General features: G+C 36.4%; 1 protein-coding gene across 2 annotated transcripts in view; it reads left to right on the top strand.

Annotated features, from left to right (window-relative positions):
- LOC117173206 (histone acetyltransferase type B catalytic subunit) overlaps positions 1-15,704 on the top strand; it is a 147,541-nt gene that overhangs the window by 45,599 nt on the left and 86,238 nt on the right. For both annotated transcript variants that reach the window (XM_033361646.1, XM_033361647.1), the window contains exon 3: positions 8,342-8,604. In XM_033361646.1, the coding sequence (XP_033217537.1) occupies positions 8,342-8,604 (263 nt within the window). The remainder of the gene's footprint in view (positions 1-8,341; positions 8,605-15,704) is intronic.

The following is a 15,704-nucleotide window of genomic DNA, read 5'->3' as shown; positions in this document are numbered from 1 at the left end:
AAAAAACACTTTTGGTTTTCTTATGAGCGAAAGGCAAATAACGGTAGTTTATGGTATTGTAGAAGGTAGATGTTTTTAAAAAAGTTTTTAAACAATATTTAGAGGTGGCGCATCGTCTTTAAAGTTATTATGCAATTAACATGGGCAAACCCTACTTTTTTCAATTAAGGTTTTAACCACGAAGTTACCCATTTTGTAATTTAAACTTTTAATATGTTGTTCTTGAGGACTTCCAAATCCATATAAAAGCATTTTTTAAATGAAAAGTTCACGATAAATATTATTTACGATTGCCTGAAAAATGCTATTTTCAATGTTTTCCACTGTTTTCAAAGACTAATAACAGCCCCAATAATATATATCTGATACTGAAATTTTGAGAATATTTTGTTTAAAGGTTGAAGATTATATTTTTTGAAATAGTAGATTAAGAAAAGGTATAATTAAACGTGCTACAATGAAAACAAATCTGAGTACATTTTTGAAATTTGACAGGTCTACGACTTAAGCTATTTAATTTTCTATAGGTATATTTTCCTTTTTCGTGGACGCTAACTAATCCTGTGAAAGGGTCATATCAATTAAAAGAGCGGAGGTTGCGCTTTTACAATCGACTCTTTTCTTACCGAAATTTTCAGCTTTCGCATTAACTAACTTCAAAGACGATGCGCCACCTGTAAATATTGTTTAAAAATAAAAAAAATCTGCCTTCTACAATCGTATAAACTACAGTTATTTGCCTTTCGCTACTAAGAAAACCAAAAGTGTTTTTTTCTGGTCACCGTAATATATTAAAAATTTGTCATAAGGGCAACCGCAGGATTTCGCTAGGAGCGGGTGCTAATCTGAAAAATTGCACTCGCTCCCAGCGAAATCGCGGAAAAATTTCAGCCACAACCACGTCTCACGACCGTGAGATTCGTGATTACAGTCTGTAACGGAATCAATACGACGATCCGGCAAAAGTTTCGTGCACCCTGCGAACACGGAGAGATCTAAGGACTACCGCCTTCTGCATTTTTCTCGCAAGTGGTTTAGCATATTGTTGACACGCAGGGATGCTTTTTAGGCCATTAGCGAGTTCAACAGAATATTGCGGGTTCAATCGTTGCAACTCCCTTATAAATTCTCTATACCTCTCTTTCTTTTCATTTTCCTTGGCTATGATGTTTTTGTCAGATGGTGCCGAAAATGCGATGACGAACATGGTTCGCTTCTCGAAGTCAAGAAGAACCATGCCTGACCTCGAGTTTGCAACAGAAACAATTGTCGAGAATATAAAGTTCCAGTATATGCGACACTTCCCATTCTCGGCAATTGACTCAATTTCCCTAGGAGCATTTAGAGTAGCGATATTAAGGTTAATGCCGTAAGAGTGACAGAGATGGTAATAAAGCAATCTTAGTGCCGCATTGTGCCTTTGTATGTAGATCGTTCCTGCGTGAGTTGGACAACTAGATAGTATGTGAGTTAAATGTTTAAGATACCGTGCATCCTCTTATCGAGGAGCTGTTCACGAAAGTTTTTCTCTTGTGCTTTCTTAATTCGGACTCTCAGGAGTGAGCAATCGAGTTACATAAGATTTGATGTATTTTGCTCACCCCTAATACTGAAGTTAAGTCCAAGTGCTTCAGCAGCCTCCTCCGCTGCTTTGTACAGAAATGCTCCTTTGCCCACTTTTTCGTGATGCCTGACCATTTTAAGAAGAGGGTCTCTTCCATTTGCGACTCTTTGTGCTGTACCCAGAATAATCCTGTTACGAAGACATTCAAGACTCAATATTCCGCGTCCACCTTGACAGCGCTAGATGTACAGTCTTGGAACCGAAGACTTAAGATGCATGCTTTTGTTCATGTGCATAACTTTTCTTGTCCCGATACCAAGGGATCTGCGCTCGTTCTTCGCCCATGAAACCACTCCAAATGAATAGAGTACTTCCGGGTCGGCAAGCATGTTCGTTGCAGATGCCATTAATTTTCCTCGCTTCAAATAAACCTTGGCGCATTTGTCTACCCCAAATTCCATTCGCATTTCCTTAGTATATCGTTCGACAATCCCTAGAGCTAAATGTAGTTGCTCTTTGTTTTTTGCATAGATCATAAGATCGTCCATGTAAAAAACATAAGTGACCTTGTATTTTCGGTCTGCAGGTTTCCCGCACAAGTACCCGTCGGAATGGCGAAGTGCTAGAGATAGTGGCAATAATTTAAGACAAAAGAGGTGTGGGCTCATGGTGTCGCCCTGAAAGACACCTCTCTGAAAGGTGACATTGTCAGTTGTCACACGATTTTTTCCAGATAAGATAGTAAATCTGGTTTTCCAAAGCGGCATCAATTTCTCTATGTACCTAGCGATTTGCGGATGAACCTTTCAGCTTTCCAAAAGACAGATAATAAGTCTATGGATGTCGCATCGAAAGCTGTCCGATAATCAATCCAGGCCATCGATAGGTCACGCTGGTAGAATGCTGCATCTTTGCAGACACATCTATCGATGAGCATGTTCTCCCGACATCCCACTACGCCCTTCTTTGAGCCTTGTTATTAATATATTTCTTGCCACACAGGTTTAATTGCCCGAACAATTCTATCATTTAGAATAGCTCCGACTTCAAATCTGAGGTAAAAATACGGGCCAAATGCTGATTGGTTGAAGAAAACTTCTTCCACCAGAAGGTTTTGATACAATCTGGTCTCGGTGCGGAATAGTTCTTAAGCCCTCTTAATACTTTTATCACCTCCTCGGTAGTAATGGATTGGCATTCTTCATCAAGTGTTATGAGGGCATCACACAGCTCCATGAAGCTATTTATATTTTCTGAGTCTTCGTCCAGTCTATGCTGCACTTCGTAGACTTCTCTCCAAAACACTTCGACCTCCTCTGGTTTGGGCGAGTGGTCGACAGTAACTGGAGTGTCTTGGAAGAGTCAAGATGGGTCAGAGAGAAACTGTTGATTTTCTCTGACCCATCTCTCCCTCCGCTGTAGACTTCTCTTAGCGTCAGATAGTATCCGTATTCTCTCAACAATATGCTGCCTCATGGTCAGCTAGTCTATCTTTATGGCAAGTTGATGCATTCGTCTTTTGGTCTTATGATCAACCGTTGGTTTTGTTTTACGGTTCGCATCGGCCAAAGCTCTCGCTGCATTATACACACAATAATTGATAGCCCAGAGGTCAGATTCTTCGGAAAAATATCCACGAAGCTCGTCGTCCATTTCAGGTAGATTTTTAGGCTTGAGAGAAACCTTGGTGTTGATGTTTCTCCGGGTCATAAACCATCGCTCATCCTCTATTGGATGCGTGCCCGCGGTTGGTCTCAGTGTCGCCTCTCTTTCTTTGTTGCCGGCTTGTTCTATCTGGTAGAGTAGGCGTTCCGCTTACATAGCCCCTTTTTCTGAGTAGTTCGGCATGGTTTCGCAGACGTTGCTGCGAAAAGTGCGATAGCTCCGGATGTTTCTCGCACCACAGAGCATGCAGCCGTGCCATGTAACCCCGTTCAGGGGCCACACTCGCATCGTAGCAGTCTAGCAAGTCATGATTCAGTCGCTCCGTCCACCCAAAGGTCACGAGATCCCGCCGATCCATCGCATTGAATCCATTTTCATTGGCTTCCTCAGCTCTAGAGTGGTCGGCATTGTTGACCGATCTATTGTCGGGAGCCCTGCGCGTCCTATTGCTTTGAATCGCACTTACTACAACTATGTTTGGTGTTGTCATTGTTATCCCCACGAGAAGCTAAGGAAAGGGGTTACTCCATCCTTGTAGAGCCCAGTATGCAAGGGTAAGGCTGCGTACTCTTGAGAGGTCGCCCGCTATCCCTGAGTCACCATTCTATACTATTCACCCAGGTGCCATTGAGCTTTCGGCACGGTTTTTACACCTCCACTTTCTTCGGGACAATCCCTGGACAATTGTCCGCGACTGCCTATTTATTTTTGTAACCATATTCAGCAGAAACCCTTGGTACATTTTAAAATGTTTTTTCGCAGGGTTTTGCGATTTTCTTGAGAACACTTCAGGCTATCGTAAAACTCAAGTGTTTAATCATACAGTGTTGTCCAAAAGTATTGTTTTATTGAGTTCCTGAACCAGGGTTTATGTAAAAATGAGCTATCAAGAATAAAAATGATTGCAACAATATTTCAAGATCTTCTGTTTCTTTTCAACATCCATCTTATGCATGCTCCCATGTTTCCTCCTCCCAATCACATATTCTGCACTTTCTGTTCTCTTCCTTTTCCAATACTATCTTTTTGCTTCCTATCCCTTTTCTAAATAATTTGATGCTCCCTCCTTTTTTGTCATCTTATACCATTTATTATAATTTGATTCTTCAATCATTCCCCATCTTTCCATTAATTGTCTTTCCCTTCCCCTTGTCTGCAGTTCTTCATAGCTTACTACATTCACCTCTCTTATATGTCTTTCAGTAAAAAAACTCCCTCCTTTTTTCTCCCCATCTTATTAATTCTACCGCTCTCCCTCTCCTTCTATCTGCCTCCTTTATACACTTTTTTGCTAACTCCCGTCCCTTCCACTCCATTAACTTTGTCTCAAATTGCCATTGCCACCTTATATACCTTTCTTGTAAGCTTTCAGTCTCTTTCCTTTCCTTCGATCCCCATATCCACGCTCTATAACCTAATATCGGCTATACGAGTGTGTCAAATAATCACATTCTCCTTCTCCAATCTTTCTTTTCCCTTCTTTTCCTTTCTTCATCCTCTGCCATCAACACTATATCATCCGCGTATGTCAGAGTATACAGCTTTTCCAATCCCATTCTAACTTTTCCCCATCCCTTTCTCTATATTGCTTCTTCTAGGTCCTAGATTAATATATTAAATTACATTAAGCCACAAAGGAAAACCTTGCCTGACTTCTCTCACTAACCAGAAACAATCTCCTACTTGCTCTCCTACCCACCGCCTTCAAGTCTACGGTTATTGCTGTCATTCCCCTTTTCAACCTTTCAATCAATTTATTTATCAGATAATTCAGAACATTGTTGTCCATGCCCATTCCTTTATGTCCATCTCTTCATATTTCTGGATTTCATTTAGAATCTCATCTATACCAGGTCCTAGTCTTCTCTGCCTATTTTCTGACCTTCTTTTTCTCCTTATAGTCCTCATCTCATCCAGCTCCATTTCCTTCTTTACTAACTTCTCTTTTGCTAGTGCACTCTGATCCTCTTTTTATTAATACTATCATTTTTTCATCTTGTCCACATTTCCCTGTCCTGTTTTGATATTTCTGACCTTTTCTCTAAACTGTTTTGTTCCTTCCATTAACCAATCTCTTTTTCCTGCTCTTTATACTATTGATTCCTTTTTATCCATGTTCATATTTTTTCTCCCTATAATGTCACTATTAAGGGAAAGTGATCCGAATCAATATAATCTCCTACCTCTAGTTTGTTGAACTTCTCACTTACCTCATCATCCACAATCACATAATCAATTGCCGTTCCTCTTTCTTCTCCTGAGCGTATATATTCTCCTTCCTCATCTCCCTCTATATTTGGGTTAAAGAGAAACCACCTCAACCCCTCCAAGCTCTTACTTCTTTCCTTCCCCATTCAGTACCTTTGGATTTTCTAACTCTCTCTCATCCTCAATCTCTTCTTCTTGTATCTCCTGTTTTGGCCTTGAAATGCTCACCTATGATAAGGCTAATCTCTTCTCTATTTTCTTCCATCGTTTGTTTCATCTCCTCTGCTTTCTCCTGGATTTTACCGCTCACATAAACACCTACTCTCTCTCACTTCTCTCCTCCTATCTTTACTTCTTCTGCTATTAATCCTTCTTTTTGTTTATTCCTCTCTTTCTTATCATTCACTGTTACACATTCGTTCCTCACTCCCATCAACATTCCCCTCAATGCTCTGCCTTTCTATTCTTCCTCTTTGCATTTTGAACTTGTCTTTTATAACGTCTTGGTAACCTTCCTCTTACTCTTTCTCATCCCTTTTTATTTAGCCACGCATCCATCATTACTACATTCCACTGTTTCAAATTTGCTTTTAACTCCGTATGCTTTCTCTTCATTATTGCTAAATTCCAGTATTATATCCTCCATTTTTTCTTACATTCGTTTCTCGTCCCTTTTTGCTTCTTAAAATTTCTTTTTTTCTATTTCCCATTTCTTTCGCTCCTGGTTTTCCGGCGCCTCATTTCTTACTATCTCTTCCCTTCATCACAATCCTACCATACTCCGTCTAGCTCTACTCTTCCATACTTAACCCACGTTCTTTTTCCCTTACTTCTTTCCTCTTCCGCCATTTTCTTTAACTTATACTGCATATTTCTTCCTAGCCATGTCAAGTCATCCTCTATTATCTCTATTATCTATTGTCTCTATTATAACAGCCTCTTGTTTGTTATCACTTCCCTCTTATTTTCCCATTTATTTAGTTTCACTTGTACAATTTTTACTCCTCTTCGCGTTGCCTTTGCTACACCTCGCATTTTCCCACTCTCTACTTTAGCATCTATCCTTTATAGCACATTTTCTACTCCTTCCTTTAACTAGGCTTTTTATTCTTTTATCTCTTTCTTTTCCTTCTAATCTTCTTCCCATTTCCCTTATTCCCATTTCCCATTATCCCTTATTTCCCTTTTATTCTTTTATCTCTTTCTTTTCCTTCTAATCTTCTTCCCATTTCCCTTATCCTTTCCCTTTCATTATTCACACTCTCCCCTACTTCAACCTCCAGTTTTGATTTTTCGATCTTCACTATCCTACTTTCCAAATTTTCTACCTCTTTAGTATGTTCATCCCGTTTTTTAAATCTTTTTTCTAAAGTTGTCATTGTTTTTTCCAAATTTTGCCTAATCTCTTACTATTTTCGCATGTTTTTCTTAAGTTCTGCAATTTTTGCCTTATTTCTCATTTTATTTCCACTCCTCTGTCTTCCTGCCTTTTTTGCTCATCTCTATTACTTATATCACTATTTCACGCTATTCCTTTAACTTTTCAACTTCTGCCGTCTCTCTATGTTCAACGTTGCCCTTGTCTTTCCCCTCGTCCTTCTCCACTTCTCTATTCTGATCTTTTTCCGGGGGTGTTCTGATCATTTTCGGGGTTTTCAAAGTGGATCCTATTTCTTAATTTTCTTCGCTACTTCGTCTTTCTGCCCTATCACTCTTCTTGTTTATAAACTTTTCCATTCAGCCAAAACCATACGCCTTCAATCTCTCCATCTCTACCGTTTTCCTTTATTTAGCCCTTTTCTTCTCCCTTTTCTACGTGCAGAATACTTCCTCGTCTGAATGAATCGAAAACTGAACTCATACTACCTCACCCTGAAACGGTACTTTCTTCCGTGCCACCCTCCCGTGCTTATCTCTCCCTACCCCTCTGAGTCGCCTCTACTCGGCTGAACCTGTCTCCCTACCCTGCTCCTCACGCTAAACAAAGAAAACTCTTAATCTACACAAAACAGTCTATATCACCCAAAATATCACACTTTTTCACTTTAGTTCTTTCAACATACAAACCCTCACTCACAAAACCCTCTTTCATACTCTTCCTATCAACGCTCCTCAAATTCCACTGCAAACTAATGACAATTAGAACCACTCAATTACCGCTGCCTCACACTTTCATTCCGAAACCGAAGTATCCGGTAAATATAAAAAAATACACAGATAAATTCCAACGAAAGTTGTTAGGTACCCAAACCAAACAAAAATGCCACACTAGTAGCTAGTTACAGACCTGTAAGTCTACTCTTTCTTAAATAAAATACTTGAAGGAATTAACGAGAGGAATGATAAATTTTTAATATCAAACAACCTAACTAAGAAAGAATAGTTCGTCCTTAGAAAAGATCATAGCACTTTTGATCAACTTATTAGGTTGTCAAATCAAATTGCTGATAAATTTAATAATAAGATGCATACTGGAGCACTTTTTTCGATGTTGAAAAACTTTTTGATACGGTTTGGAATAATGGATTAATATTCAAATTTTTACATGATGGTTTTACACCCTATCTCAAAGCTCTTATAATGTCCTAAAATAGAAATAAAGAAATCTATGTAGAAATCAAAAATGTAAGATTTATATCTAAATCTACTTATGCAGGAATGGATATCATCACCAATAGCTGAAACATTGCTACTAATAAAGTACTCAACTATTTCGACAAATGAAAAATAAAAATAAATCCAAATAAAACAAAAGATATTATACTTATAAAGCGGAAACCTTCCATACATATTCATGACTCGGCACTGATTCCTTGTTGCTTGATTTATGCAAAAATCGTATAAATCAACGTTTTTGTTCTGATTGAATAGAATTATCGCTGACATTCCTTTTTGGTTTTCTAGTGAAACTATATTCGGATACCGAGATTTAAAGGTAAAGCTGTATTATTCTGCTGGATGTTTGGAGACATATTTAGGAATAGACTACACCAGTAAATTGAAGGAGACAACTGATCAAAATGTCAAAGCTGATGATGTTTTACAAATGCTGTCTAATTTTCTTTCATCACCTGTTCATTATAGTCTGGACTCATTCTTCTCTTCTCTGGTCAAGGATGATACTTTCGTACCGGCGGGTGAATTGATACAAGCACATTATGTGAAAGGTAATTACATTTTTGAAAATATAATTGTTTGACTTTTGAAAATATAACTCCGCCAAGAACAAGAAAAAAGCGTTCCCTGCGAATATATAAATGCATGCTTTACCATTATTTATACTAAAATTTATTGCAAACTTCAGGATGAAAGCGTTTTTTGTGATAATTATTTTTTCCAGTTAAGCCACTTGAAATATTACGTGATATTGTACCATGTCCTGAACTCATTATCTAACATTTCTAGTTGCCTGTAAGATTGAATGATTTGTAATAATAAAATCGAATAGTCTAATAAAGTCAATCTTGCAACATGTCTACTGTTCTACTTGGGCCGCACACGATCCGAGATCCCTAGCGACCACGAAAAATAAACAAATTTTGTAGAAAAATCTCAAACTGGGTTAATATGTAGAAATTATAAGCAGTTGATACAGTACACATTGTGTCTGCTATCTCCAAACAAATCATTGATTGAAAGAATGTTGTGTCACACTATGGCATTCTATAGAGTGATTTTGTTAACACTGTTTTTCTTTTCCTGAGAAGCGCTGTAATTGTTGCAGTCAATGAAAATTTGAAAATTGATGTTTTACTACTCTTACTTCTGTTTTGTTTTTATTAAATTAGGTTTCTCCAGCCTTTCTAGTCCTTTCATGTTTTTCTGTTTTCATTCTTAATAATTACATTTTTTTAACCTGGTTTAAAAGTTGTAATTGTAAGTAGGATATAAAAACGTACATTTTCGAATTTGAGATTGATATGTAAAGTGAATACGAGGGGTTGACAACTTGTGAAGTATGATGTACACTTTTGCTGAATTATCCTGAAGCATCTTGAAGTATGTTGAAGCACGTAAAATATCCTGAAGTACGTTGAAATATCCTGAAGTATCTGGAAATACTCTGAAGTTTCTTGAAATATCCTGAAGTATTTTTTTATTATTTTGAAGTATCAGAAATATCCTGAAGTATTTTGAAGTATGTGAATTATCCGAAAGTATTTTGAACTGTTTTGAAGTATGTGAATTATTCGGAATTATTTTGAAATATCCTGGTGTATGTGAATTATTCTAAAGTACTTTAAAATATCTTGAAGTATGTGAAGTATCTTGAAGTATATGAAATATCCCGAATTACATTGAATTATCCCGAATTATCTTGAAATATTATTAAGTACCTTGATATATCATATAATTGTTTCCCGTAAAATATCATGAAGTATCTTGAAGTCAGTTGAATTATTTCAAATTAATTTGAACACTGACGTTTTTCAAATAATAGTGATAAATGTTAAATTTAAGAAGTGTTCAATTTAATAAAAAAATGTAATCGTTCCTTTTTCAATGTTTCTAGCTTTAAAAAGGGTTGTTTCCAAAGTCAGATATCATTTTTCCAATAAATGGATCTAATAGTATATAAAATTCAAATTTTAAAAATGCCTATAAAATATTTATTACCAATTGTTTACTATTTTTAATTTAATGTTGAAATATGGATTTTCTATCACGATGTTGATAGGAGAGCCCCTTTGACGTCAAAGGAGTCAGGATTTTCCTCCAATCATTGCTTATATCTTTTTTTGTGCCGATGTTTTGTTTTGTTTATGTGCACATCGAAAATAGAATTCGCAAACGTTTAAATCAAAAAACCACCCACGTGACAACAACTTGAATAACTGTTATACCGCCTTTACTTAAAATGATATATTTTTAAAATTTGTTTAACTTAATGTCTGATTCTTTAACTGAGAGCATTTAAAATGATAACGTGGATTTATCTTTTTTTAACTGAATTTCAATCTCTAAAGTTTAAAATTTGTAAAAGTTAAAAACAAACTATTTGGCAGTCCAACTGCATTTAATTAAAAACTGTTAAATGGAAAAGTGTTAGCAGCTTCGATTTTATAAGTGTAAATTATTAAGCATTTGAATACAACATTTTTCAATTTAAAAACTTTTAAACTTAAATTTTTAAACTTTTAAATTCAAGTGTTCCATTTTGAGTGCTTTAATTTGCAGCTCAGTTTTAATTGCTTCAAATGGAAATTTTATAAACTTTTATTGGGTGAATTTAATTATTAATTTGTAAATGTGAAAAAATAACAGTTCAATATTTTACTATGTAACACATAATCCATGAGTGACAGAACGAAATCAGAAACAATAATATATTATTGTTTCTGTTTTCGTTTTTGATTCTGAATGGCTATGTAGAGTCAATTTATTCTGAAACAAACACTTAAAACAAACTACACCTTGAGCAACTATTAAATATATATTTTATGAAAGATGCATTATTTCAGCCCTTTTCGACGACGATCACTGCTATGACTACTTTTCACTCCTTAGGGAGTAAAAAGTGACTTCAGGTGTGAATAATGAAAATTATATATCTATGATCTCTATTTTTAAATAATCAACTTACTCACCGTAAAAACTGTAAGGAAATTTGGTTTGCAGACATTGAATTTTGGGGTAATTCATGGACAGTTACTATATATAACTGATCAAAGTACAGTAAATTACAAAAAATTTCCGGAAATTGATAAAAATCTGTGTATTCAATTTTGGGTAATTGACCATATGTTACCATAAATTGCCTGTAATATTACCATAAATTACAGCAACAAAAATTATTAAATTTCCGGAAATTTATAAGAAAATGTGAAATTGCATTTTTGATAATTTATGGTAAGTTACCATTATTACCTGTAAAATTAACTTCAATGACCGAAAATTTCCATAAACTTTCGCAAATGTATAGACATTTTAAATTGAATTTTTGGCAATTTAGGGTAAGTTACCATAAATCATCTTCAAAATTACCGCAAATCATTCTTTTATTCGAAATCTAATATGCACTGAAATCATGAATGTATTTCGAGAAATGTCTGAAATGATCCATTTTTTATGAAAAATATCGTATGCGTAAGGGTAGAGGGACTTTTTCGACTTAAGTATGTTTTCAGTACTCGTGTCCAGGTCGCACTACGCGCTCGCCTACGACTTGTTCTGAAAACATACGCTCGTCGGAAAAGTCCCTCTTCTCCCCCTAGGTGCATAATATACTATTTTAAGTTTTACAACAATCATGTGCGATTTTTCTGCCAAAGGAATAATTTGTGAAATGCCAAATTATTAAAAATAAAATAAAAATTCAAAAAGCATCCTTTTAAAGAGTTTTTCAAACTAAACATTTGTTGAATTATTTCCAGCTTTCATAACTTTCAGTAGCTCTACTTTCAAACTGATCTAAATTTATACGATTTTGATGTTTCTGGAATAATGATTTAGGCATTAAAAGACGTTCATTTCCCATCCCGCTAGTTTAAACAATTTCAAGTTTTAACTAAATACTTTCAAAAGTTTCAATCTCAAATTATCAAACGGCTGTGAGAACATTTGTTCTAGATGCAAAAGTTAGATTGGGAAATTGGTGTGCTTTTGTCATAAGGAGAACAAACTTCACTATAAGCAGAATTCTAACCTTTAGTTATGCTTCTGTGAAAAGACGTAAAGTGAATTATTCTGATGATTCCACGTTAGCTAAGCCACCACCATGCGAAAACTTACTAAAGTATAAATATCAGAGATTATTTATTACAATAACAAGTTCTTTATAAGTACTGCGCCAAACTATAGCCAAAAATTAATTGACATTATTAAAAAAAAAATGTTATTTTCAGATTACCTTTTGAGTTTTTATTTTTGATTTACTTTCCATTTCTCTTCCTATTCGTCTTGAAATAAAATTTGGAGAAGCGATTTAACCTCGGGGTTCAAATTTGATCGGAAAACTTAGCAAATTGTAAAATAATGGTAAATTTTGTAAACTAGCGAAATGTTGTGAAATAATAAAAATTGTTATTATCAAAAGTGATTTAAAATGAACGAAAACTATAAGTTTGAGATTCAACGGTGTAAAGTCTCCGGAAGTCTCATACAATATACTGAAATACCTCTTAATATCCTAAAATACTTTGAAGTATGAAGTATTTAAAAATATTCTGGATTATCACTAAGTATGTCAAATATCTTGAAGTGTGTGAAGTATCTTGAAGTATGTGCAGTATCTTGAATTATGTAAAATGTCCTAAAGTAGCTTGAAATATTTTGAAGTATATAAAGTATCTTGAAATTCGTGAAATATCCTGAAGTATCTTATAATATTCTGAACTATCTTGAAATATCAGAAAGTATCTTGAAATATTCAGAAGTATCTTGAAGTACGTCGATGATCCTGAAGTATGTGAAGTATCTTGAAGTATGTAAATTATCCTGAAGTATGTGAAGTACCTTGAAGAATCTGAATTATCAAGAAGAACATTTAAAATTTTGAAGTACCTTGAAATATCTTGAAATATTCTGAAGTATCCAGAAGTATTTGAAATATCTTGAAGTATCTGAAATATCCTGCGTTTGAGTTTTGATAATGTTAACAAAATTGTACATAGGGCGCTACGAAAGTTTTGCAATACAGACGAACCTTTTATAGTTTTTCGAAGTGCTTTCCACCGCAGTGAATACACTTTTCCATACGTCGAAACCAGTCATCGAACCAACCCTGCCACTTTTCTTCTGGAAAATCGACACACGCTTGGTCCCACGCCGTCAAAATGTCAGTTTCGTTAGTAAATCGACGCCCTTTTAGTTACTTTTTTACTTCCGGAAACAAACCAAAGTCACAGGGAGCAAGATCTGGACTGTAAGGAGGGTGATTTAGAATAGTCAGTCCAGATTTGACCAAAAAAGCTACAGTGGCCTTCGCTCTGTGAGCCGGTACATTGTCGTGGTGGAATAGCCAGGTGCTGAGTTGAGATTTCGGCCTGATGCTGGTTTTTAAGTACGACCCTATCCACAATACCGCGTTTCCCAAAGAATACTGCAATCATTCTTTTGTTTACAGATCGAGACTTCCGCACCTCCGCTGGAGCATCCTCATCCCCAAACAGCCAGATCTTGTTTTGTGATTTTGTTCGAACGTCGTAATAAAAAAGCCAGGTTTCGTCGCTTGTTATAATACTATTTACATCCCGTGAAGATCCCGATTCAAATCTTTTTAGCATTTTTTGGCTGGTGCACTAATGTGTAACATTTGCTCTATCTGCCGGTACGCGATTCTTCTATTATCATTCAGTAGATTATTTACAGACGCAATGTTTATTGATGTCACCACTTCCGGCGGTCGACCTGAGCGCGAGTGGTCCGCGAGGCCGAAATTTCCCCTTTCGAACTGTTCGTACCATTGGAAAATTGTTGTGCGATGCGGACAATCCTTACCCAATACCGGAGACATTTCCTCAAAACTTTGGTCTACACTTAAACTGCGAGAAAAGTTGTATCGAATTATCACACAATATTCTTCGTTTGTCCACGACGTCATTTCCCAGTCGTTCCGGGCTGCGTATTTAGACTGTGCTGAGACCTGAGTCAACAGGTTTCCTCTTCCTACCTAATTTTTGACGTTCTTTCTAATGACGCAACGATCATCTCTCTTCTTCCAAAAGGTTTGGCATATTGCAAAACTTTCGTAGCCCCCTACGTACATATACGAATATAAATGGTAAGTTGCTTACGACTTCAGATCGCAGCGCCGTCTCTCGGCCGCTTCGCCCAAGAAGAGAGCGCGGAAAATTCTTGCATGCTCATACGTCGTTTAACACCGCTCGCCTCATTCCTTGAACGATCTTCATCATGCTGTCTTCGTCATTTTGATCGTCTCCATCTTCTAATTGCTCAACAATTTGGAGAATTCGTAGATCGTAATATATCGCTGCAAGTTTCACTGTTCGTTGGTTTGTTAATTTATTCCTTTTCTTTGGCTTAACGTTTAAAAATTAACTCTAGTTTCAATCATATGGTGCTGACGTTGATAATGGATTCAGTAGACCTATTGCGATTTTACACAATGGACTGGTAGGAAAGTAGACTTGCCACCAAATTTCTGGTTGCGTATTTTTAACTGTCTCCCAAATTACTGTATGAGACCCAACAGATGTCTTCGATAGGTATTGTCCTAAATCTTGTTAAACTTAATCTTTGTTCAAATGGAGTTGTTCAGCATAAATTGAGATAAATTCTAAGGCCTTCAGCAACTCTTCTTCGTTCAGAGACGATTTTTGTAATCGTGGGTTCAGTAAATGAGCCGCTAAATGAGCATCATGGTACTAGAAATTAAATCTTTCAATGTACGAATATAATATAATTCCTCGACTCTTGCTGGACAGAAAACGAGATTTTTCATTCACAGCCTCGCCTACAAGCATATAACCTTCATGAAAATGAGAAAGGTTTGGTTTATCACATTTGATATTATTCATTAAATCACAGATTGGTTTTACTTAGTCCTACGTATTCTTGAATGATGACCACAATTCTTCATCCAGCACCGCCTTCTTTATATTGAGAGATATTGCTTGAGAGACGTCCCTATACGCTACTGGAACTTGCAAATCTTCTATGGTTTTTAAAAGGCTACCGAAAACTTTGTAATAAGTTTCCCATCGTGTATCTACAATCTGTTGTAAGGCTATTGTCTTTTCGCGAGTTTCTAGTTGTACTTTTTTTAGGGTTTCTTTAGCTACCGTTACGTATTTAAAAACGTAAACAATATCATTTGCAAGGTTAAACTTACAGGTACACTTCCGTAGTCTGACCAGAAGATTCAATCCATGACCTTTGCCATCTCTGTCACTCTTACGGCATTAACCTTCATATCGCTCCTCTAAATGCTCCTAGGCAAATCGAGTCAATTGTCGAGAATGGGAAGTGCCGCATATTCTGGAACTTTATATTCTCGACAATTGTTTCTGTTGCTCACTCGAGGCCTGACATGGTTCTTCTTGACTTCGAGAAGCGAACCATGTTCGTTACGATTGTACCCAGAATATTCTGTTAAACTAATCGTCCTTATCATCGCCGCTCTTGGAGGTGCCAATCTTTCACTCGCTAATGGCCTAAAAAGCATCCCTGCGTGTCAACAATATGCTAAAACAATTGCGGGAAAAATGCAGAAGGTGGTAGTCCTTGGGTCACTCCGTGTTGTTAGGGTGCACGGGGCTTTTGCTGGATCGTCGTATTGATTCCGTTACAGACTGTAACCACCTAT

Source organism: Belonocnema kinseyi, chromosome 5, assembly GCF_010883055.1.
Source record: "Belonocnema kinseyi isolate 2016_QV_RU_SX_M_011 chromosome 5, B_treatae_v1, whole genome shotgun sequence".
Classification (NCBI taxonomy): domain Eukaryota; kingdom Metazoa; phylum Arthropoda; class Insecta; order Hymenoptera; family Cynipidae; genus Belonocnema; species Belonocnema kinseyi.
Note: the sequence above shows the minus strand (reverse complement) of the source record. Positions and strands in the feature narration are given on the sequence as shown.